General features: G+C 49.7%; 7 protein-coding genes across 7 annotated transcripts; 3 read left to right on the top strand and 4 right to left on the bottom strand.

Moving 5' to 3' along the window:
• Positions 1–270: 270 nt before the first annotated feature.
• Positions 271–1,500, top strand: FSUBG_239 (QDE-2-interacting protein; the record flags this gene model as incomplete). Its single annotated transcript, XM_036680156.1, has 1 exon — positions 271–1,500. The coding sequence occupies one exon, from the start codon at positions 271–273 to the stop codon at positions 1,498–1,500; it is 1,230 nt and encodes a 409-aa protein (XP_036544377.1).
• Positions 1,501–2,870: 1,370 nt separating this feature from the next.
• FSUBG_238 (uncharacterized protein) lies at positions 2,871–3,186 on the top strand (the record flags this gene model as incomplete). The annotated part of the gene is made up of 2 exons (XM_036680145.1): positions 2,871–2,920; positions 2,979–3,186. 2 exons carry the CDS (start codon positions 2,871–2,873, stop codon positions 3,184–3,186), a joined length of 258 nt encoding a protein of 85 aa, XP_036544376.1.
• Positions 3,187–3,768: 582 nt separating this feature from the next.
• Positions 3,769–12,897, bottom strand: FSUBG_237 (FMP27; the record flags this gene model as incomplete). Its single annotated transcript, XM_036680134.1, has 1 exon — positions 3,769–12,897. The coding sequence occupies one exon, from the start codon at positions 12,895–12,897 to the stop codon at positions 3,769–3,771; it is 9,129 nt and encodes a 3,042-aa protein (XP_036544375.1).
• A 2,193-nt stretch (positions 12,898–15,090) lies between these two features.
• Positions 15,091–15,885, bottom strand: FSUBG_236 (uncharacterized protein; the record flags this gene model as incomplete). The annotated part of the gene is made up of 4 exons (XM_036680123.1): positions 15,091–15,377; positions 15,429–15,545; positions 15,597–15,710; positions 15,759–15,885. The coding sequence occupies 4 exons, from the start codon at positions 15,883–15,885 to the stop codon at positions 15,091–15,093; spliced, it is 645 nt and encodes a 214-aa protein (XP_036544374.1).
• A 1,110-nt stretch (positions 15,886–16,995) lies between these two features.
• Positions 16,996–19,055, top strand: FSUBG_235 (RNA-binding sce3; the record flags this gene model as incomplete). Its single annotated transcript, XM_036680112.1, has 7 exons — positions 16,996–16,999; positions 17,060–17,113; positions 17,204–17,254; positions 17,316–17,321; positions 17,380–17,451; positions 17,501–17,782; positions 17,836–19,055. 7 exons carry the CDS (start codon positions 16,996–16,998, stop codon positions 19,053–19,055), a joined length of 1,689 nt encoding a protein of 562 aa, XP_036544373.1.
• A 1,029-nt stretch (positions 19,056–20,084) lies between these two features.
• Positions 20,085–20,705, bottom strand: FSUBG_234 (NUDIX domain protein; the record flags this gene model as incomplete). The annotated part of the gene is made up of 1 exon (XM_036680101.1): positions 20,085–20,705. One exon carries the CDS (start codon positions 20,703–20,705, stop codon positions 20,085–20,087), a length of 621 nt encoding a protein of 206 aa, XP_036544372.1.
• Positions 20,706–21,433: 728 nt separating this feature from the next.
• FSUBG_233 (uncharacterized protein) lies at positions 21,434–23,074 on the bottom strand (the record flags this gene model as incomplete). The annotated part of the gene is made up of 1 exon (XM_036680091.1): positions 21,434–23,074. The coding sequence occupies one exon, from the start codon at positions 23,072–23,074 to the stop codon at positions 21,434–21,436; it is 1,641 nt and encodes a 546-aa protein (XP_036544371.1).
• Positions 23,075–23,428: the final 354 nt, after the last annotated feature.

The raw sequence follows: 23,428 nt of genomic DNA, 5'->3' as shown, positions 1-23,428 counted from the left end.
GGCAAATGGAACTCATTCACAGCTTGTTTCCTTTGCGCCTCAGGCCGGCTGTAGGCGGGGTCACGTGCCAAGCTGTTGAATTCTCATCAACAGGGCACTCAACACCAAGCAGTCTTTGTCCCGGGCTTCAACGAATCACAGCTCATCAACATTTAGCGGAAAAGTAACGCGGCACTCGAGGACATACTCATGTTCGAGGTCTACGTGAGGCCGCGGGCCCTGCCGACCAGGCTATGGGGTGCTCAGAATAATACGATAAGGAGCTATTCAATGAGACCATCATCAAAACCATTACAACCAAAGCCGTCATCTGAAGCGAAACCACTACAACCCACAAGATTCACGTTTGTCCCAGTGTCAGAGTGGGCACCAGAGAGAGCCCCGTTACATGAGTCACAGAAAAACAAGACAGGAAGATCACCAAGGGAAAAACAGACTCCCAAAAGACCACAAATATCAAAACCGGAAGATGAACCAGAACCAGAACCAGGATCAGAGAGAAAAACACAGGAACCAACAGAAATTAACCTACAGCAGGACAAGCCAGAGTTTGATAAACGGTATTTGATTGCAAACTTGAAAGAGGAAGAAGCCAAGTTCAGGGCCACACGAGCCAGCATGACTCGGGCAGAAAGAAAGAAGGCATGGAACGACCTGGCGGGATTCTCACTGGAAACACCTTATTCAAGAAAGCTGTACGGCAAACCTCAGGATTTCAGGTTGGCCAGGAGGCTCAGAGCAACTGAGCTGATTCGGATGGTATTCGGCTATCAGCTCACTGCACGCTTAAAAAAAGAGATGGAATCCAGGGTACCGAACCGGCTTCGAGGCAGCAATATGAGAGATGTCAGACTCATATGTGTCGACACTGACAAGGCCAAGAAAATGCCCGGAGAACCAAGCAAGACCGAGTCGTTCCATCTCGGTGTGGCTATTCTGGACACCAGGGATCTCCGAGACGTCATCCGACATGGCTTCAAACTTGATAATCCATCAGATCTCATTCGAACATATCAGTTTGTCGTCCAAGACAGCGTGCCCAAAGTGGACCATTTCTGTTTCGGCGACACAGAGGCCATATCTGTAGGCGACTTGAGGCGCAGATTTGTTGAGTGGCAGGGAGGAAGAGACGTGATCGGCGTTGCATACTCGGCTCACAGCGACCTGGCCATCTTGAAAGAGTTCAACATCATCCTGAGCACAATCTTCTGGATCGATCTGGCCCTAGCACAATACATTCCATTTCAAGAAGCAACTGCACCATCGCTGGCGGTTGTGATGAACAGGCTGAGGATCCGCTACGCAGGCAAGCTGCACGAACCGGGGAACGACGCGCATTTCACCATGAGGACTCTCCTTGGACTCGCAGTTCTGGATTTCTGGCGCGAGTGGACTTATTGGGAAGATGGGCTCAGTGCTATCCCAAGCTGGTACGGCCTAGCTACAAAGATAATTAGGGCTGAGACCCCAAGACCAGAACGACATTTCTCTATGGATTGAAAGATGGAAGTTATCCTTGCAGCTCGATATGCCTGCTTTGGTTATCATAGTTCGAAAAGGCAGGATCTGATGATCACCAATACCGGTGAAGATGATGCTGCTACTACGCTGGTTATGACTGCACATCAAGATCGGTTATTATAGACAGGTCTCACCAGGTGCGCCCACACAAGACTCGCCGAAAAACTCACGAAGGAACGGGGGAACGAAGATCAATAAAGCGGTGGAAGGTACATGCGTTGTTCGAGATGAGGACCGCGATTGCAACTTAAGCGTTATCCCTCATCATCATCATCGCTAATAAGAGGCAGGTAACGCTGGCTGACGTGTATAATAACAAGGACGTCTCCCGGGGAAGATCATCCCCCAAGACTAGGTGGGAGATGATCTGACGAGACCCAAAATATGGCAAACTCAATTCTGAGCAAAACACCAGCGCAACTGTCAACTGCAAATCACATGCCGTGTATTACAGGTCCACAGAGACACACGGAAATCAGGCTTCCAAGTTCCAAGTTGGTTCCTCATCGTCGGGACTGGGCGTCGCATTTTCGTCCTTGTTCGATGTTATCTGGGGTATGGCACCACTGAGCTGGTTCAGCAGGTTTGCCACTGACAGGAGACAAGGCCAGGCTGAGCCAAAAACCGTCACCTTGTGTTGGCTGCTGGTGGTGTTCGGTGGACCCCGCCTCGACATGGTCAGATGTTCAGAGCCTGAAGAGGGAGCATGAGGCCAGGGGTTGATAAGAGGTCGACAGTTGCTGAAGGCTTCATTCCGGCAAGAGCCGAATTGCATAGACATGTTGGCATAGCATTCATATCCAGTGTCTGAATTGTATAATCTGAGATGATTTTACAATACTATTATGTATAGTACAGAGCAGTAAGTCGCAGTCAATGCAAGGCTATTGTTAGTGCTCCACATAAACAAATAAAACATCAACAAACCACAAAATCATTACCCCCAAATATAAATAATAATAGAATACATATTATTATTATTATTATCATGATGGAAAATACGTTTCATAATGATCGTATCCTCTCCATTCCCCAAGTTTCTACATCTGGAATGCCCTGGTTCCCCGGAATCGCCCGAATAGGTCAGACAGCCCAGGGGCCAGCACCTACAATCACACCACCATCGACCGACTCTCAATAGGCACTTGAGAATCCTACGGCTCATGATCAACAGCGTAAAAAAAGTTGACAACAATGTAAATTAGTATAAGAGACTTGGTCCAACTCGTCAAAATGGAGTGATTTCTCATCGTCATCGCCTTCATCAATACAATCCAGTCAAGTCCTGTCTTCTAAACTCGCCATCATCTTCAAAAGTGTCTATACCTTCACTTATACCCACTTACACAATGGCCGCCATCGCTAGACCTGCTCTCGTCAAGCCTGCCGCTTACCCCAAGTAAGTCCCCATATACTCCATGTCTCCACCAATATTCGATCCTAACAATTTATTATAGGGCTCTCCCCGTTGTCGTTGCCGTCGGCAGCTTCGCTCTCATCGCTAGCTACGTGACCTCCCAACTGGCCACCACATCAGCCAAGTTCGATCGCTCCTTTGCAAAGTACAACACTCCCGAGAGTGAAGCAAACCGAGCAAAGACCTTTGACGGTGCCATCGAGAACCCCAGGACAAGTCTGTTCAACATCCTCGGTCGACGACAGTAGATGGATGGGTCAATTGTCTACAAAACTTCATCATAAAGGATCCTAGAGATCAACTTCTGCATACGCATATACAATTTCTTCACGTTGAGCGTTCTTTATTACGTCTACAACACCGCCTGGTTACAAGTGGCGCAGAGACGGACACAGCATTTGGTGGTTGGATAATCTGGAGGGGGCCTATTACCATGGAAGTCATATACTTTGAACAATGAATAAACAGTTAAAAACTTGACACAAAATGCACTAGTTATAGCAAATGAACACGATATATCAATTCTTTTGTATTACATATAAAAATTCCGCCAGCCAGTCTCTTGCTGAGGTTGCCCTCGTTTCCATAAAGACTGATCTAGGGCCCATCCCTATCCTGTTCCTAGAACAACACTTATTCCATCCAATTCGCTCACTATGCTATGATATATGTTCTCCATATTCCTCCTTCATGTTGGACATCAAATATGCAAAAGAACGGAAAATGCCAGCGCTAGTCCTACCCAATACGCCTTTTTTGCCTAATTTCTATATACTGCACCACCCATGTCACTGCCACTAACAAGCGACTTGACTCTCCCTATTTTTACCCTACCCCGTTTTCATCCTGCCGGGAGTCCAGCTGAGTCGTGACCCCGTGTGGCTTGAAGACCGCCTAGATCTGCTTTTAGGTCCTGCGGGCGTCAACTGGTCGTCGACGGCCTCCGAATCATCCTCTTGCTGTGACGGGCTACTGCTCTCTCTGTTGCCAATACGGGATGTGAGAGCGCTGAGCTTGTCTTTGAGATTGCTTGCGCCGTTCTTCCTTCGTACCCCAGAATCGTGATTGCTCATGCTCGAAGCAGGTCGTTCGATGCCCGTCGGAATTCTTCTAAATCCGGGCCTGTGCTGTTGGGCGACAGGCACGGGAATGCTGCTGTGAGTGCTGGCGCTGTTTACACTGCTAGCATGGGAATTGCTTGGCGTGATTCCAAATGTCTGGCCCTGCTGGCCATACATGCTGTTGCTCATGCTGTGTATGCTGCTCTGTGGACTTGCGGTAGCTGGCCGCAAAAGCTCCATTCCGTGATGATGCCTGTCGTTACGATTATGATCATCTATAGGGGTTGGCGGCGTCATCATCAGGAAAGCGGGCACATTAGGGCCATGGGGAACTTGCGGACCATGACCTGTGCCACCATTACGATGCGATCTTCGGCTCTTGACACTCGAGCTTCGACTGCGTCGTCGCATAGTAGATCCTGGTCGAACACTACTGTGTGTGCTTCCGGCCCGAATACTTCTAGGAGGTGATCGGGAGAAGTCCACGGGAGATGAGCCATATAGGCTGGAGTCATCACTGTCGTTCAGACTGCCCGGGTAGTGTTGAGAGCCACCCGAAGAGGACGGTGCAATGAGGACTGAGCTATTGGCCAGCACCCGTAACTTGTCTCGCTGTTCGGCATTGGGTCGATGTTTTGAAAATTTGTTCCCAATAAGTGCACCTGTGTGCGAGATCAAGGCCTTCATAACCGCTTTCTTAAGAGCCAGGGCTAGATCCAGATTGGACCATGTCTTATTCTCCCACTGAATGTTGGGCATTCTGAAGACAAAGTCGTGTACATCCTCGATGTTGCGATTGTCTTTGCCACGATAGCTCAGGCAAAGTACCACAGAAGGCATTTTGATGGACGAGAATGTCATGTACTGGCTGGCACGGGTCATCATCTTGGTAAGGTCGTCTGACTGCTGCTTTTCATTGTGGTGTCTCTTTCCCAATCCAAAGCGTGACTTCTTATCGCCATCCCTTGACTCGCGACCTTCCCTGGAAGAAAGACCTGTGGGAGCACGTACAAGACCAACTCTTGGGCCCATGTTAGATCGGAGAGACTCATGGGATGCCTTCTTAAGCATAGTCTTGGAAGTTCCAGGAGTGCGGAAGAGGCGGAAAGAATGGCCTTCATTGCCCGTACTGACGCTCAAGGCCTTGCCAGAGGGCGCTTCAGTTTTGGTGTTGGATGTCAAAGTAGGTCTAAGTCGAAGCTCAAGAGAATTCGAGCCTGCTGAGAAAGACGACGAGGATGATTGTCGTGTGTACGAAGGTGTCAGGCCGTTGCCATCTTCATAATCCTCGTCCTCCTCTCCATCAGCCGTGACCTGCTTCAGCATGAACGGGGAGTCGTTCTTGGCGCCAGCCGACTTTTCTCCATTGATACCAGGGAAAATATACTCAAAAAGTCGCTTACCAACTTCTCGCTCTAATTGTACCTTGATGGGGAACAAATTGACTTCGAAGCGGTCCATCACTGGAATGCCTGCTATAGCCTCCAACATGTACCAATACACTCGGATCATCTCCTTGTGTTCACCTTCCTGGGTATGCGGCTTCTCAGGATCGATGTATGGTGCGATCATCTCAGGGTATGTGGCATCCGGTAACAGGTTGAGGCCAAGGACCTTACCAACACGAATGAGGTTTACATGAGAACCATCGGAATTGTCAGTACGGTCGTACTCAAGATCCTTGAGTTGCAGCTCCACCAAAGGTTCATTCGAATCTTGCATGAGATGCCAAACAATGTCTCGAATGGTAATGTTCCACTTGAGAAGACCAGTACTGTCGTCCGAATTAACATCATACTTCCTCTGTGAAGAGGTAATGGCCTTCATCATGAAGAACAATTCGTCCTCACAAGCTGCCAGATCCTTCTCAAGGTGCATTCGGTCCTGCCAGCCCTTCTTATCGAGATGTTTTGCATAGATTTGGAAATGGTCCTTGATCTCTTCCATCTGCCTGATACGTTGCTGCAGCTTCTGAACCATAGCCGGAGCACCACTTAAGTCGCTGAAGTCCGAGGCGAGGATGATCTTTTCCAAGCGCTCACTGCGGGTCTTCTCCATGGGTTCGTTGTACATGAGGAGATCAAGTACAATGACATACAGTGCATAGTACTGCGATGAGTTGCAGAGAGCTCTCGCGGTCGGGAACTCGACCCAAAGATTGTCCATGCGGTTCTCCATATTGACTTGAGAAGCGTTTTCGTTTCCGTCCGTATTCACCTCGTCGTTGTACTTCAGGCGCAAGGTATTAAACTTATCATACCGAACCATGGCCGAAGTCTTCTGGACGACGCGCTTGAACCCGAAAGGATCAGCCTGGAAGTCAAAAACCACCTCGATAGGAACCCATGGAGGCCAAGCGGAACCGCTTGGTGCACCATATTTGCTTCCAACATACATCGACACAAGGCTGGTTTGGAACCACTTGCGATGTGTGACAAAAAACTGGACGCTATCCATATTGACCAAGAATCGGCGCTGAACGAGACCGCTGACATTGTCCGAGATTCTCTCCTTCTCCATGACTTCCATAACCTTCAGCTCCATACCCTTAGCAGTTGCCAGCACCACATTCTTCTTGTTCTTGTCGCTCTGGAGTTGAATCTGCGGAGCAATTATCCGAATGTGATAGCTACTTTGGGGAGTAAATTCTTCGGCAATTCCAGTCACCAGATCTTCGATCGATCCGTCGACAACACCCTCGGCGTTAGTGCCCCAGGTAGCCGACGTGAACTTGCGACCGTCATTGAGAATGCGTTTGATGCGCTCTTCGATATCCAGAGGTGTTTCGTCATCATGAACGCTAGATGCGCGAGAACTCCTTCTACCACCTTGTCGACTGTGTGTTGATTTGGCCTTGCCTGGCTTGTTGTTTGACTTGGCTTTGTTCTGCTCTTCGACAATGTCAAGGATGAACTTGATAGCCGGCCGCGAAAGGTAGTATGTGAAACCCCGTCTTTGGCTGTTTTGGTGAAGGTATCGAAGCACGATATTGCGCAAGGTGTTATTCCACTTGAGTTGCAGGTTGTGGATAACAAAGCGATTGTTGAACTCGCTTTCAAACTCGCTGGTAGCTGGGATTTCCATGGTCTCATCCTGGAAAGGGATGGAAGACTCGCCTGATTGCTTGCGGCCATCATTGCTGCTCCTGTTGGTACTTGACGGAGCACGAATCTTGGCCTGGTTCAGCATTGATTCAAGGAATTCCTTCTTCTCTTGCAGCACGTCAGTATGTTTCTGGAAAGCCTTGAATTCTTCCACAGCAACTCGGTCTTTTGCATCGCATTTGATAACCCTCAACTCCGCTTCACCCATCTCGCGATCATGAGATTCCATTTGTTTGCCCAGCTGATCAAGGCGATCCTGAATAAGCTGGCCTTGGATTCGGCGGGGATCGTCATCGTGTCTCATCACACAGAAATGCGTGGGCTCGCTTCCGAAAGGACTAGTTCGTGTTGGGTCTCCAGCGATAACACCACCAATGTCCGTTTGCCGGAAATATGTCAGGCGAGGGGCGTATGCCAGGGGTAAAATTTTGGTGTCAGGGTGAGGCTCCGTGGGTGTTATCCAGTCAAGCTCGACGAAATCGTCCATGTCGATCCAACTGAAGTCATTGTCCGGGATAGTAAACCGGGACAAGTCAGGCTTCTCGTCAGATTCGCTCGTCAATGTCGCGATAGATCCTTTCTTAAGGGCCTCTGTGGTTGTTCCCTTCAAGCTTGCTGACACTGCTCGGACATCGGCACTAACGAGGTCAAGCTGGGCAGCATGAATCTTGATACCTGATGTTTTACTGGTGTCGTCACCGTGTTTGCCTTTACCAAGCGTATTAAATTCTTCTCGGCGTTGATGAAGGTCAAGTGAAAAGCTGTCAAATCGCACTTTTAAACCAGTTGCAGAGACTGCATTTTCAGAATGATCTTCGACATCCTTGTGCTTGTAGATGTGACTGAGGAAAAGTGGCGCGAGTAAAATGTTGTACTTAACAGTTGCAAGATGTCGCCCAAATTTCTTGCTGTTCTTCTCACGGCCAGGGAAGAGACTACCTTGGCGAATTGGCAAAGAAAGTGGCTGCCCAAACAAGCCCCACCAATTGAAGAAGTGGGTGAAGAAACGAGGGGTGAGATGAATAGTGTTGTAGCTCCGAGAGGGCTCTGGAGTATCTGACAGCCAGTCACGATCAGCCGGTGCATGGATCGCAATAGAAAGATGGATGTGTCTGCTTCGGAAACCACGCATTGCATCGTATGGAAGACCGTTCGGATCAGGTTTAGCGAAGTGCGGATTTTTTAGGACGATATCATAGTGAGGGCGAAACTCAAAGCTTCGCTGGCCATCCTCAATAGCACGTTCGAAGATGAGGCCAGCCATGACCTTGACCTTGCCTGACAGCTTCATGACAACCTTCTTAAAGCTCGCCTCGGATTTATAGTTGTCTTCAGGCAGGTAACCTTCAGCATCGTAAAGTCGCCGGGCCTGGTCCCGAACTTCATGGCTATAATCAGGCACCGCGAGGATGTACTCGCCACTTTCGACTGAGATAAATCGTTTGGGATCATCATCGGCGTTTATGTTCCATCTGATGTCATTTCGCCAGCACATGAGGAAACCGGCTCCATTGCCAGTCATTGCATATGGATCGCGTGTACCCTTAAGAGCCAGATGAACGTCCCCATCCCCCTTCCAAGACATGTGTATCCTGGAGTGGAAGTTTAGTCGCAGTTTGTCCCAAAAGCCGACACGTTCTGATAGATCAAATTGAGGTTTGGTAAACGATTCAATGACCATCATCATGTCTTGAATGGCAGGCTGGTAACAAGGACCCCAAGTGATCCGCGTAGGCAGAGCGCTATTGACGTCCATGTAAACATCTGAGTACGACTTGACAGGCCCTATTGTACGTCTGACTTCGATGGCAAAACTGCCTTCATTTGAAGAGCCTGGCAGCGTGCTCCTTGGTGGGACAACATTGACTCGAACTCTCCGGGTCGACTCAACACCCCTGAACTCCTCGGCGACGACGAAATTTGCCTTCAGTGACACGGCTTGGATTTTTGCAGATTGTCCGTATTTCATCGGTGGAATATGCACTAAAGGCAATGGGTAATCTCGCAGCGTTACCTTAGCCTCCCCCATGGCAATACTGAGATGCATCGGCACCAGTAAACTATACTGCATATCCTTTGGCATCCCTTTGCCGATCTTATGAAGGAAATCTGGAAGGTCCTTCATGGGAAATGTCGGCTTATCGATCATAAAGTGCAAGTCACTGATAAGGGCAGCCATGAGCGCTGGTCTTGGGGGCACCTCCAGTAGATTTTCGGAGTCTTCCATGTCTTCGGGGATTTGGTTAGCACCCCAGAACTGACCACGAGACTCTTTCATACTGTCTTGAGACATTTGGTAAGCGCGATCAATCCGCTTCTTCCAGCTCTGTGCATTGAACATGTCCAGCTGGCTTCGAGCATAGTGTTCAGTAACTTTTGAAACACCGTTTACACGGAGAGATTCTATGTTGGGATTGTATCGTGGAATTCTCCCATGTTGGGAGTTTGGTCGTGCATCTCTTCCTTCTTCAAAAGCATCCACACTTCGACTTCTGCTGCTTGGTCTATCGCCCATTTCAGGTCGTCCTCTGGGGAAGGTTGATCGAGATCGGAATCTGCTGCTGCCTCTTCTTATCTCCTCTTCGCGGACTCTCTTAAGTTTGACCTTGAAAGCATCTTCTCGGGCAAGTCGCTGTGTTTGTTCAATGAGGCCAGTGCGGTAAATCATGCCTAGTTTCCACTCAAACCCGCCATCTTCGAGCTCGAATAAAAAGTTTCGCGTGCGTACTGACACTTTGGGAACCGACTTTGGCCCTTCAGGCTTCTTCTCGAGGATGTACTCGTTGGTACCCGTCTTGAAGCGATGGTGGAGCTGTTGAACCGCTTTAATCACATTGATGAAGTTGTCACTCACGCGGCTGACGATAACCTCGTGTGGAACAGCGATACGAACAGCCTCAGTCACGATGTCCACCATTTTCTCGTCAACAACACCCCCATGAGCTGTCTTTCGTCGAGATTCTCGGAAATCGAGACGTCCCGACTTGATGCTGACCAACCTAGCCCAAACGTTGCGCATGCGTGGTGGCTCTGTATAAAGTCGCACAAGTTTTGCTGCGATGTAGGGCGTAGACCATCTCTGGCGGCCCAATTCGAACCCATACATATGTAGCATCATGGCTGGATCGTGGGGCATGTCGGCTTTAAGCTGCACGAGCGCTGCTTTGAAATCGAGAGTAACCAGTTCTGGTGTAATAGTGGACGAACCAGGGTCGAAATCAGGAGTTCCTGGCGGTGCCAGCCGATTGGCAGTAGGAATGATATCAACATAGCTTCCATGTTGCTTCGTTCGCGGAATGTCACGTCCGCTTTGCATGAAAGCTTTGCGTAATGTCATGACAGCAACCCCAATCGCGTAATGCCGGTAGAGAGAGTACTTAGCGCGGATCGAACGGATACCAACTTGTATGTTGAGAGTTGGACCACTAGCATCACTTGCTGCACTGAGAGAAAGCTCAAGTCTTGGTACACTGAGGAAGGGTTCTGGCTCGAGTGTGTCAACAGCATCCATGATCTGTGCCTCGATACCACTGGCAAACAGTGTAAGCTTTCGCCCATCGCCAATATTCTGTGGTTTCTTTTTGGGCCGTGGAGAGCTCGGAGGAGGAGTCCACTCCGAGTCGGACTGACTGATAGAACGACTGTTGGCGCGTCTTCTGGAAGCCCGGCGTTGAAGTCCGTCAAGTCGATGGGCACGGTATTCGGTTGAGACAGTATCCCAATGGAGGAATACTCCACGAGTATCATCGGAGATCTCCTCGTCAATGCCTGCGATCTCCACATTGAAATCCGATGCGTCAAACTGTGCTCTCAATAGCCAGTTGGGCATGGATCGCAGGAAGTTCTGGCCACCTCTGGATCGTGAAACCGTGCCCTTTTCTGGTTCCACATCAATGCGCAACTCCTGAACTATTTGACGAAGCCCATCGATAATCTCAGGTCTGACCATACTGATCGAGGCAGACTGAAGGTTACCAGATACATCAACGTAAACATCTGGCCGAGCACCCAAGTGTAGTTTCATATCGAGTGACTCTGTGGTAATTAAGTTAAACCTCTCACCATTATTGGTCTGATAGTAAAGGTCGTGCGACTGAAGTCTGAAAGAGCCATCAAGGGAATAATGCATATCTGCCATAAGGCTATGTGAGGACTCCACGTCGAGTGATATCGAGGAGATTGAGGAAATGATGAGATCGAAATCATCTGGATCCTCGGCTTTTTGCAAGGGCTGTAGCTTTATACGAAGTACAGGTTCGTGCATAGAGAACTTGTAATTCGCTTTGGGCAGCAAGCGCGAAATCAGATGGTGGTTGTCATTCTGCGCTCTCGGTGCTCTAGGTTTTGACTTGAACAAGGCGATAAGGAGGGGTAGATGGTGAGGGTCCAGATCTACTGAAGGCGACGTAACGACAGAGTTAGCAAACATGATGTTAGCGTTTCTCTCGTCCACAGTACTGGCTCGCAGAACTTCAACGGTCTTGGAGAGAAGCGTTGTCTTGATCGTCGTCGTGGCCATCGGGACGTAGAGAAGGCGTTCTGGTTGACCATGTCCATCGTCCAAGCCAACAGAAATAGACAGAGCAGCAGCCAAAGCCTCGTGTGCAATAGCCTCAGCGGGGAAATACATCCTGTGTGCTGGCGATTTGGAGTCTAACCTGTGAAGATCTATTCCAACCTCTTTCATAGCTGCGTTCAGCTGAATTGGGGTGGACCCTGGCTTGATAGACTGGACCTTCTTGCTCATACCCAGAAAGCTCACAGCAAACTGAATCTCCTTGATGCCGCGGAGTATAGAGCTGAAGAACTCTTTGGAATCAGAGACCGTCCTCATCAAGTCCTCGTTTGTTGTTCCAGGGTCGTCGATTTCTTGTGCTACCCTGCCCAGGAAAATATCCACGGGCTCCTCCTCTACCCCAGGAGTTTTGACCTCAGCTCTCCTTTGCTTAAGTCGGCTCATGCACGTTTGCAAATCATCGAATGGGATGTGTACTCGGCCCATCTTGATAGCCACGGCAGCTTCGCGCAAGCCATCCATAGACTTGTATAGATGTCCATGAACATTGATAAACAGCTGGTCAAGAACTTCCATGGATTCACTTCCATCAGCTGTGAACAAGACGCTACGCAACGAGACAGTCCATTCCGCTTGTTGGTCCTTGCCATGGCGATCAGCTAGACGGGCGAAAAAGCGTACACGATCGACCATCTTTCGGCGCGTATCGACCGCGAGAGTGAAGCTTCCGACCTGGACATTGCCCACGTCAATGATATTCACTGCTGAGTTTGTCGCGACGACGTCGACCAGCTTGAGCCAACTGATATTCCTATGTAACCGCTTAATCTTTTCTTTGATATTCGTAAGTTTCTTCCATGTTTCGCTCCGAACAACCGTGCTTGTAGCTCGTCGCGGTAGCTGTGGTTGTTGTCGGGCAGTACTTTTGGCGTCCGGTTTTTTATCCTTCAACGTTTCTGCATCGCTGTCCTCGGGTTCTACGTCGACCTGCTTGTTCCCTTCCAGCTCGTTGATATCCAATGTTACGACGAGCTCGCTCAGAACAATACTGAGCCATGTTGGCTGGGCGAAGGTTGGTCGATGAACGTGGAGCCCCAGGCCCCTAATCTCTATCCTACATCCATCTCGAGGTGTATACGCCAGTCGGCGCAAGGAGAAGTAGCCAATTCTTTGAATAGAGATACCGGTGACAATTCGAAAGACGGCTAGGAGGACGAAGGACGATAGATATAAGAGGACTAGACAGCCGAAGACGAAGGTCGGGCTGAGGAGAGCCATGTTGCAAAGGCCCCCACGAGCCTCTCCCACCAAGTCAACTGCGAAGAGACATGGAATTAGCTACGAGCGGTGTAAGATGGCGTGGTATCGCAACTTACGTTTCCTGCTTGTGGAAGAGATATCATGCCTTCACTTTGTATGCAACCAATTGATAGGCGGGCTATGCCATCGCCGCGGGCTTTTGTCGAATTAGGTGTCGTTATTACCGGATTTAGAGTTCCTTGCTGGTACTCCTGTTGAGGCTCGACCGAACGGCAACGCGCAAAAGGATGCGCTGTGAGTAGAACGTCGAAAGGTTCAAGTATATGTCCTCGATTCCGGAGCAGGGATGGTTGGCGGACAGTAGAGCGGAAAGTAAATCAAAGCTGGCTTATGTATTTATCGGGATCGACGGAAAGTATATCGAAACGCGATGCTCTAAGGGGATTCGGGGGAGATTTGTGACGTCAAGGGGGTCCGGATCCACGAGGGTCGTTGGTTATTAAGAAAAGGAGTGTTACTCTGCCGCAGGAGTACAAGGCAGGGACAGATGTGAAAAACGGCGATTCCCTCAGAATCGTAACTTTTGGCGGGGGATATGCAAAGTTATTAGGTTAAGTAAGGTACTTAGGTTGTGAAAGGAAAGGAACGGCTATGGTCCGAGATACGTAGCGTTGAAGATGGACGGATATTGGATGGCGATGGACAGGATTGGTCGCTTAGACTCATGCGTCCGTCTTAGGTTTGGACGAACTGCTTACATGGAACCTTCCCACGAAGCGATAACGAGTACGTACTGCTACCAACCTACTGCAAGCACCCAAGCTCAGGTTGAATCGATTCGAGAAGGCCTCCACTCAGAGGACTCCAAGCTGAAGCCACGAGCCTCACTTCGTTAGATCAGTTAGGGCAGAAGCACGGGCCTAGCTCATTAGCAGGGAACAAACGACGTCTGCTAGTAGTAGCTATAGTACATACATGGTAATTAAGACATTTTATTTGTTGATGATCACCAATCTCAACAACTCCGCAGTGTTACGACTGTCGACATTAAAAGGAGATATTACTTGATTACCAACTTTCATGAGACATTAAATGCATCCGTCTCCCTTTGCGGCACCGGATAATGCACCGTGCTAAGAATCTCCATACCAGCCTTATCAACCACCGTCAGAGCCGATCTTCCGTTTGAACCGCGTGTACTCTCCTGTACCACATACGAGCGTTAGAATTTTCCTGTGCCTTATCGACAAATCACGACAGCGCTTTCTTTGTCATTGGTTACCCATTCTTCCAGTCAAAGTGCGGGGAATGCATGTCTCTTCGAGTTCCGTGGAGGATCGGATATTCATCTCCATCAGCGTCTTGTAATTGTTTTTATTTAAAGTTTCTCAAGAGATATGCGCAATAAATTTATCTTATGTGATTTAACCGCACAAGTCATTTTGCAGCACTGACATACTCGTTTACAGCAAAGTTTCGAGTCTATCTGCAACGTTCCTCGAATTACTTCGAACTCGGACCGCGTTATCAAAAATGTACCCCAGTATGGATGTTTTTATTGTAGCAATGATACCTCCGTTACCCTAGCGTCACCAAAACGTGTGCACCATCAGCCATGACCCTCGAGAGTCAGGTACAAGAAACAACATCTGACGCTGCCAAGTCACACATACTGTCGCTCGGTCGTTCCTCAGAGGAATTGTTGTTTCGTCTACCACAAATTTCGACTCAGTTCCTTCAGGCTGCGTCATTCTTGCTTCATTGCGCCGTGGCAGTGCCAAGTCGTAATACAGTGGCGTGTCATAGCAGTGTCGTATCATCCCTCCCTAGTAGTTACTCAGTAACAATGTGTACTCATTACGAGGTTGCATCGAACAGTGAAAGCTGCTGTGTTATGCGTTGTCAGTCTGAAAGAGTCAAGATTAGTGAAGGATACAAACACGCGAGACTCTTTGTTTGCTGACTCCAGCTTTTACAGGACCATGGATGTCTGGCATGCCAAGGCTCTGAAACAACAGAAATTCAACTACTGTTGACTAGTCCATGGTTTCACTCAACAATTACCCGCATACCTTGTCGAGGAAGCCGATTAGGATGTTCTGCACCTTGCTGGGACATTGCATGCTCTTTTCGGGGCAGCAGGCAGAGCATGGATTTCAACGGGCTATGACAAAATCAGGGAGAATTGAGTCAACTTGAATATGAGTATTATTATGTTGACGAGCCTTTCAGTTCTTCATCTTCGGCCTGCTTTTTTAATTCAGCGATGCGATCATCAATAAGTGCAATATCAGCGTCTATCCTCAGCATCTTTTCTGACATCATATCTCTATACTCTTGATCCGTAAGCTTCTTGAGGGGAGACCATCGGCTCCAGAACGATTCTTTCTCATCGTGCACCTTGGGCTTTCGAGTTGCCATCCGGTTTGCGATCAGTTGGCCACCGGCTCCCACTGTTGTAAAGACAAGCATCGCGGGAAGAATATTTTTCGGCCCTCCTGGTCACAGGGTCAGTAAGAATAGAGCGGTGACATTGTGGTATGACTTACGGATCAAGCCACCCACCGAACCAGCTGCTGTGCCAGCTATTGCGCTGGCAATTGTCTTGTCGCCATTTTGTAATTTTTCTTCACCGCCCCATGCTTTTACAACAATACTCCTGGTGACTTGAGAGGTCAGTTCGCTGGCTGATACATGATCCTAGTGAGTAAACTTACACCAGAAGCTTGTTCCCAATGTAAACCATTGGAACCCAGAAACTGCCCCCCAGATTATGGGATTTGCCTCTTGGAAGATTGAGCCTCCAACACCTGCCAAAACACCTGCAGTCCCTGCTTGATGTCAATATGGGGTGTGCGAGGACGCATGAAGCAACTTACCGGCGTAACCACCGAATTTCAATGGAGGTACCACGAGGTCAACGACCTCGGGAGAAAACAAACCACGAGAGGACTGCCGTTGGCGCACAGACACCATTTGAGGTTCTTGATTTCTATCGTTGGCCATGATGGATGTGTATGAGGATGGATATGAAGGAGGCGGGTGAGGAGGAGAAGAGAATGAGTGCCGTTTAATTCAAATGACTGATATAATTACAACATTGGAAGATAGAATAAGAATGTTACATGGTTCGCTTCGCCGGCGGTTCGTCAAACTTGATAGTGAGGTTGATGAGGCTCTGGCTGCATCTGAATGTCAAGTTTTCCTAACCAGGCAAAAGCCAATCGTAGAGAGCCACCAAAAGTTGGGGATGAAAACCCGTGACATGACATGGGCTGTGGGCCAATTGGGTGGGCTTGAATCGGCACACATCAAAAATATGAGTTGGTGTACTTTTTGGGGGAGTTTGGCTCGTGAAAGGCTAGGCATAGTTGAGATGAATGTGTAGCAATATGATAATATGCAATGGATTGTCAATTTAGTAAAGAAATGAGACGAATGACGATTAATAGACAGGTATTTATCATTAATACTCGATTGCCATGTGTGGAAATTGTTAGCCGTCTTTGATCTTTATCAAGGCGTATAGCTATATATGCCGCATGGAGTACCGTATGCAAGAGATCTGAAAATTTCTGGATTACGCTGGCTTGGTATATCTGGCCGAGATATTATAAGCTCGGGCTATTAAACAAAATCAACTGCTTGAACCTCAAAGTGTAACTACTACATAACCTACGGTTTCTGGGCCTTTTAGGGGCTGTTGCTACTGGTGCTTCTGAGGAGATGCAAGCGAGACACCAATGGAGTGGAGGGGTTAATTGGTAGGTTCCGAACTAAAAAGGGCTAGCGCCCACTTCAGACCAGGACTGGCAAAATTAAGGCAACCCTCAACTGGCGCCTCCATCATCATTTTTTCCCATACGCCGAGCAAATTTCAACTCGTCAACCCCAGACACGGCAACATTAGTCGGGGCAAATCAACACTCTGCAACGCAAGTTTCTCGACTGAAATAATCGACATTCCGGTATTCGGTTCTTCCGTTCCCGGCTACAAAGCGATCCGATCTCGTTATCCTCATTGAAGCGAAAGCTGAAACCCCGGTCGGCTTCGCCCTTTGCATTCGTGCGCGCATCGGTCCTAGAATCGTTGCGCGTGTTCGCCTAACCGCAATCATGGGTGAGCATCCCTCTATGACAGTTCAGCATGTCCTCTAAGCAAATGCTAACCTCTCGCCAGCTCCCAAGAAGAAGCAACAGCAGACGATGTCCCTTGGGGACTTTCTGGCTGACAGTATGTCCCGCCCCTCGCCTGTGCACCCCGCCGCACAGCGGACTTGGCTGCGATGCCCCTCGTTGACCCCATACTGATTTGGACTTATAGGTTTTGGTGGAGGCTCATCTTGGGCTGATGAGGTAGAGGAAACTTCCTACGGTAAGCACTTTCGCTTTCACTTCAAATCTATATATGTGTCTCATTGCTAACTCATTTCCAGTCACTGGTATGTCCCGTCACTTTCATACGATGTTTCCGACCCATGGTGGACTGACCATTCTTAGGCACCCAGGCTCTTCCCCCTTCCGATCGCCCTCGGTACAACAACAACGCTGCTTCCAGCTGGCAGGACCGGGGTATGTGTTAATGTCGCTCCAATTTGACTGCCAAAACTAACCGGCGCAGGTTTCTCCGTTCGCGAAGCTGCCCCTCAAACCCTCCCCGACAAGCCTCCTTATACCGCTCACTTGGGCAACCTTTCCTACGATGTTACCAACGACGCCGTGGGTGAATATCTTGCTGACTGCGGTGTCATCAACGTCCGCCTTATCGAGGACCGCGAGCTGCAGCGCCCCAAGGGTTTCGGTTATGTCGAATTCGAGACTCTGGATGGCCTCAAGAAGGCTCTTACCTTTGATGGCGAGAACTTCAACGGGCGAATGATCAAGATCAAGGTCGCTGATCCTCGTAAGTTTGCATCTATCTTGAAAACTCTTCTTTCATCTAACCATCAATCACAGCTCGTGGTGGCGATCCTGGCCGAGGTGACACAATCCGTGAGATGGGTAACTGGGACCGCAAGGGACCTCTGCCCGATGCCCCTTCAAGGGGCGGTGCTCGTGATTTCGGTGACCGCGAGCGACGACCTCGTGATCCTGCTTTCGAGTCTCGTCCCCAACGTGAGTTCACTTGGGAGCGACATGGACCCCTGGCTCCTCTGTCTCCTCAAGAGGGTTCCGGATCCCGAGACGGAAGCCGGCCCCGCGCTTCTCCCGATGTGCTTGGTGACCGTAGTGAGTCTTACCGAGGAAACCGCCGGGACTCTCCTGCTTGGGGCGAGGCTCGTGAGGGTGGTTCTCGTCCTCGTCCTGAACGCCCTGAGCGACCTGAGCGACCTGAGCGAACTGCTACTGCTGCTGAGAAGGACATGCAGTGGCGCGATAGAATGCGCCCTGACGCTGCTAAGGCTACCTCCCCCGACGGTAGCGCACCCCCATCTCCCGCTCTTTCTAACGCCGCACCTGCCCAAGGTGGTCGTCCTCGCTTGAACCTCCAGAAGCGAACTGTCTCCGAGGCCCCCGATGCTTCATCAGCATCTCAGGGCTCTGATGCTAAGGCCAGCCCCTTCGGCGCCGCTCGTCCTATCGATACCGCAGCAAGGGAGAAGGAGATTGAGGTCAAGCGCCTGCAGGCTATCCAGGAGAAGAAGGAGGCCGACGAGAAGGCCAAGGAGGAACGAAAATTGGCGAAGGAGGCTGCTGCCAAGGCTGAAGCTGAGGCCGCTGAGGCTAAGGAGGCTGCTGAAGCCGCCGAAGCCAAGCAAGCCGCTGAAGCTGCCGAAGCTGCCGCTGCCGAAGCTAAGGAGACCCCCGAGGTAGCCCCTGAGGCAACAGAACCCAAGGCTGAAGCTGCTGAGGGCGCCAATGGCGAGCAGAAGGTTCCTATCCGAAACCGCGAGCCCCGAGAGGGTGCTCCCAAGTCAAGAGCAACCGAGGCTTCAAGCTGGCGCTCTGCCTCAAACGATCAACGAGGACCCCGTGGAGGAGGTGGACCTCGAGGCGGTCGTGGTGGCCGTGGCGGCATTCGGGAGGCACGGGCTGGACCTCTCCGCTCCAACGGATCAGCTGCTCAGCAACCAGCGTCCACTGATGCTGAGCCTGCTACACCCACAGCTGACGACGACGGTTGGACTACAGTGCCCAACAAGAAAGGTCGCCAGGGACGTGCGATGGCACCCTAGAATGTGTACCAATCGCCTCGTTTCTCTATGGTTTGACGACTGAGAATGCCTGTTCAAAGATGCGAGTCACCTAGCTCGTAGTTAAGAGTAGTGATCATCTTGGACTTTACTATTTTCTCGTAAATGACACCCATCTTACACTCGATTGCAAGCGATAGTTTTGAAGCTGGTTCTAAACAAGGCTAGTTCGAAACTTGCTGTCTGCTCTTCTCTTTCTCGTTATCCTCGACAATCTAGTATGACAGGTTGCTCAGGGCATGGAATTGAAATCTCTCCGCCGGTTCTAATCGACCACGGCATCCTGTTTTCCTCGTCTGACCGCCACACGTTGGACTTACTCATGATCAACCTCGACATCCGCTTTCACTCATTCAAGGGGGTTGGAGGGGGCATTTTTGAGCATTTGACCTTTGGCGTTTCGAGACAAAAGCAAAAGAATGGCGGCGAATGGATGGATGGATGAACGGATGGATGAATGGACTGAAACGTGGCATGCATTTGAATGATCACAGCTCTTTTTTATTATCCCTTTATGTTTCTCTTTTTGTTTTTGTTTTTACTCTTTTTGATTTCCCCCAAAAACGTCTAGGCCGCGTGTTGACTTCCTTGAATGATGAATATGAGGGAGAGGTTGAAAAGCAGGAGAGGAACTGAAAAGGTTTACTTGCTTTGGCTTAACGAACACTGAGGCAAGGCTACTATAGGCGGTTCGTTTTCTCTAGACTCGGCGAAGATGATGAGATGTCGACTCTTACGATATGAACTCGGATCTGTATGCTAGGCGGTTCATGGAATCAATGAAATGTCTTGTTATTTATTTATCTTTGATCGGTGCTGTGTGGTGTGGTTGGTGTCTTTTGTGTGTCTTTGCTGGTTGCTCAATGAGGTCTCGGTGTTTGTTTTCGATGCTTTTAGAAAGGGTGAGGACTGTGTGTGTGTGACTATAGACGAGTAATGAGCCCATGAAGTCTCCTCTCATGCTGACCCATTTCATTACTGCTGATGATTCTTGTTGCTGACCACTTTGGCTTATTTGCTTGCCTCGTTCTCCTCTTTCCATAGTCTGAAGCCTTCGAGGACGTTCCTCTTCACTCCCTCGCTCACAAACTCCAACTTCTTGCCATCCTTGAACTTATTCTGCAGTGCTTCTTCCTCCGTCACCCATGCAAACTCGACATGTTCATTCTCATCGATCTTGACTTCATCACAGCTCTCCACCTCGACCCAAACCGTCAACTTTCCCCAGACTCCGTCATCTGCACGAAACACAAGCATGTCATACAGAACCTCCAAGTCCTTCTCTAGAGGATCATCGGGCATCGGCTCTGCGATGGGCGCAATCCCTACCACGGCCTTTACGGCCTTTGCGCGCAGTCCGGCTTCTTCCCAGAGTTCACGCACTGCTGCAGCAACGAGGCCATGGTCTGAGTCATCAACACAGCCACCGGGGACTTCCCATAGCAGAGGCCAGGAGTCATGAGCTGCGCGGCGGAGAAGAAGGACTTGACCTTGGGGGTTGGTGACTAGGGCGCCGGCTATGAGGTGCTCAATTGGGGGGTGGGCAGCTCGGAAGACATCTGGAGTAGAGGCGAAGGCCTCGAGAGATGAGGGTTGTGTGTAGGATAGTGGTGGCGAAGGTGAGGTTGGCATTGTGGTATATCGTTGGTGATATATTTTGGTCCTGTCCTCGTTGCAGTATTATAATCTTGAAGATTTTATATGTTTGATAATCGATACCTGGTTTAGGCTGCGAGTTGAAGATGATTGGTTGGGAAAGAAATACCGCGCAGATATTAAATTGCTAAGCACTGGGCACTAGGTAGGTAATATGAATAGAGCATGTGATAATAAAGACAGCTCTGCGTAGAAAGAATATCGAGAGGGAGGATTGGCTCCTAGGCACTTTGCATCATCTGAAGTGACTTCCAGGTTGTCTGTAGTTGACCCTGTAGTGTTGAAAGTGTGAGTCAACCTCGTCCTACAGCTTACACACCAGCAACCAACTACCAAGGCGGCTACTGCATATCACTGCATATATCACATTCTCGGTCAAGAAGATTTACATGCGGTTATTGTATTTATTGGTAACACTGCAATGTATTGCAGAGCCTGACAAGCAAGCCCCTCTAGCTGTATCCTTTCACAGTAGGTATAGTCCTATTCCCTGTGATATACCCAAATTGTACTCTATGTATCAACGCCTCTCGTCTCTCAAGAGCCTTGTTGTCCAAACGCCAACGCAGACATGTACCAGTCAGTCAACCGTATCATACAGAACATCCGCTCGCTTCGCGTATTAAAAAGAAATGCTTGTGTGCTAACCCGAACCTCAAAAAGCATAGAAACGAATCACCACCACCACCACCTGGCTCAGGCACCTACGACATTTTGGCACCCATCTCTTCCATGCCGTACTCATCCCACTCGTCATCACCTCCGAGCTTTCTGCCTATCCAGATACCAATGGCTGTTATAAGGCTGCCTACTAGGAACCAACCCTCAAACCAACCATCCACAAATGCGGGACTCAAGGCACCTCGCAACACGCTTCCGACTGCCGAGCCCAAGGCAGATGGCAATTGACTGCGGAGGAGAAGTGCAGCTGAGATGACATAGGTCGCAGCAATCTGTCCGACGACCAGCGCCAGATTCGCTTGTGCCTGGCGGAGCAGGCCTGGAGTCCATTTAGCAAACAGGTGAAACGTCTGGACCACACTGTTGGCGCTGGCGAGGAGAATGACACCACTGAGAGCAAAGCTGATAAGGCGTGCCCATGCTAGTTGATCCAACTTGGGATCCCAATGACGCGCAAGAATACTAAGAAAGCGGTTGATGGGATCCGTGTTGGCAAAACTTGATGTGGGTGAATATGCTCGGCGAATGGTTGTGATTGTAGTTGCGCCAATGCGATACACACAGTACAGGCTGAAGAGCTGCGAGGGAATGAGAAGAATACGTCCAATGGATGTTGAAGCGCGAACTGTGGCAGCCCGGTGGCTCTTGAGGAGAGAAACTCCTGACGCCAAGTTAGCTTCCATCGTCTCGAGACCAGCAATTTCCAGGCGCAGCGATCGCATCTCTGCCTCATCGCCAGTTGGACCACGTAGAGAACCCATGACTTTGCCGACAAGGCCACTACCCTTGGCAGAGGCTCCATTCTGAGGACCAGATGTTTTGCGTTCGAGATATTGCAGGCGATGACGCTTGGTGAGAAGCATTTCGTTGGCAGTATCAAGCCCAGCTTGCTTTCTCGCTACATCGGCGTCTGTGACAGGTCGTTTGCGACGGGTTGTAAGATCCATGAATGCCTGCCACGGTGAAGAAACAGCAGCGAAGCCAGACAGTAAAGCCATCAGTGAGATGCCAACGACACCAATACGTTCTAGGCATCCTCGCGTCAACATCTCGGACAGGCTTCCACTCGCAATGCTCGTCCTGCGCATCGCGCCCTCGGGAACAGCCTGGCCAACAGACCAGAAGGCAAACAACCATCCCATAAACAGAGCACTTTGTAATCCCCAAGCGACCCGAGGAAGTTTTCCCTTTGCAGTTCTCTGAAAAGTCCATCCAGCACTCGAGATAACCGATCGACACTCCAGCCAAGGTACCAACACGACCAGCAAGAACAGCAAGCTTGGCACCGTTATTCTCAAAGCCAAATTTCTCGAGTCGGCGTTGACAAGTTCGATGATTTCGTCCATGATCAGCGCGCCCAATGTAGCAGCCAAACCCACAGTAAGACCAAACGTCCAGGCTGCGCCGCGCCGTCTCCAGCTCTTGGCACCATGTTCAGCGTGAACTTGTCGCAAACACGCCGGTGCATGTGTAGGTAGGACGTGATCTTCGCCGTCGCGAGAATCGGCATCGCTGCTCAGTCGTGGAAAGACATGTCGAACAACGAGGATTGATGTCGAGATGCAGATAAGGAGGAACGGGAGGGCGGCGATGGACGAGTTGAGTGTGATAGGGCGGGGTTGGATTTCACAGGCGTCTTCGCCGCAGCGAGTAAAGGGCCACATTCTTTGTGAAATTTGAATTCAAATCTAAATTTATATCGTTATCGAACCAGTGGGAGTCGTGGTGATGATCATCGATGTTTGGCGCGGGGCCCAGAGGAGTATATCGTTCGTTCTTTGTGTATAATACCTAGGTAGGTACTCTTGTGTTCGCAGGTCGTAGGAATGTCAGAGGGCCTTAGGTAGGTTTGGCGGCGGCGCAGTAAATCCTCCCTTGAGTTTGTATCATCAGATGATCAGAGGAGGGGAGACTCGGTAGGTATCTAACTGAAATAGACTGAAACGTTGCCAGTAACTCAAGTTTATCTATCCCTTGAGCTTGAGCTTGAGCCCCTCGTAGCGTAGCGTAGCGTAGTG

This window comes from Fusarium subglutinans (genome assembly GCF_013396075.1).
Source record: "Fusarium subglutinans strain NRRL 66333 chromosome Unknown NRRL66333_c0000001, whole genome shotgun sequence".
Taxonomy (NCBI): Eukaryota; Fungi; Ascomycota; class Sordariomycetes; order Hypocreales; family Nectriaceae; genus Fusarium; species Fusarium subglutinans.
The sequence above is the reverse complement of the archived record's forward strand: the minus strand, read 5'-3'. Positions and strand labels throughout refer to the sequence as shown.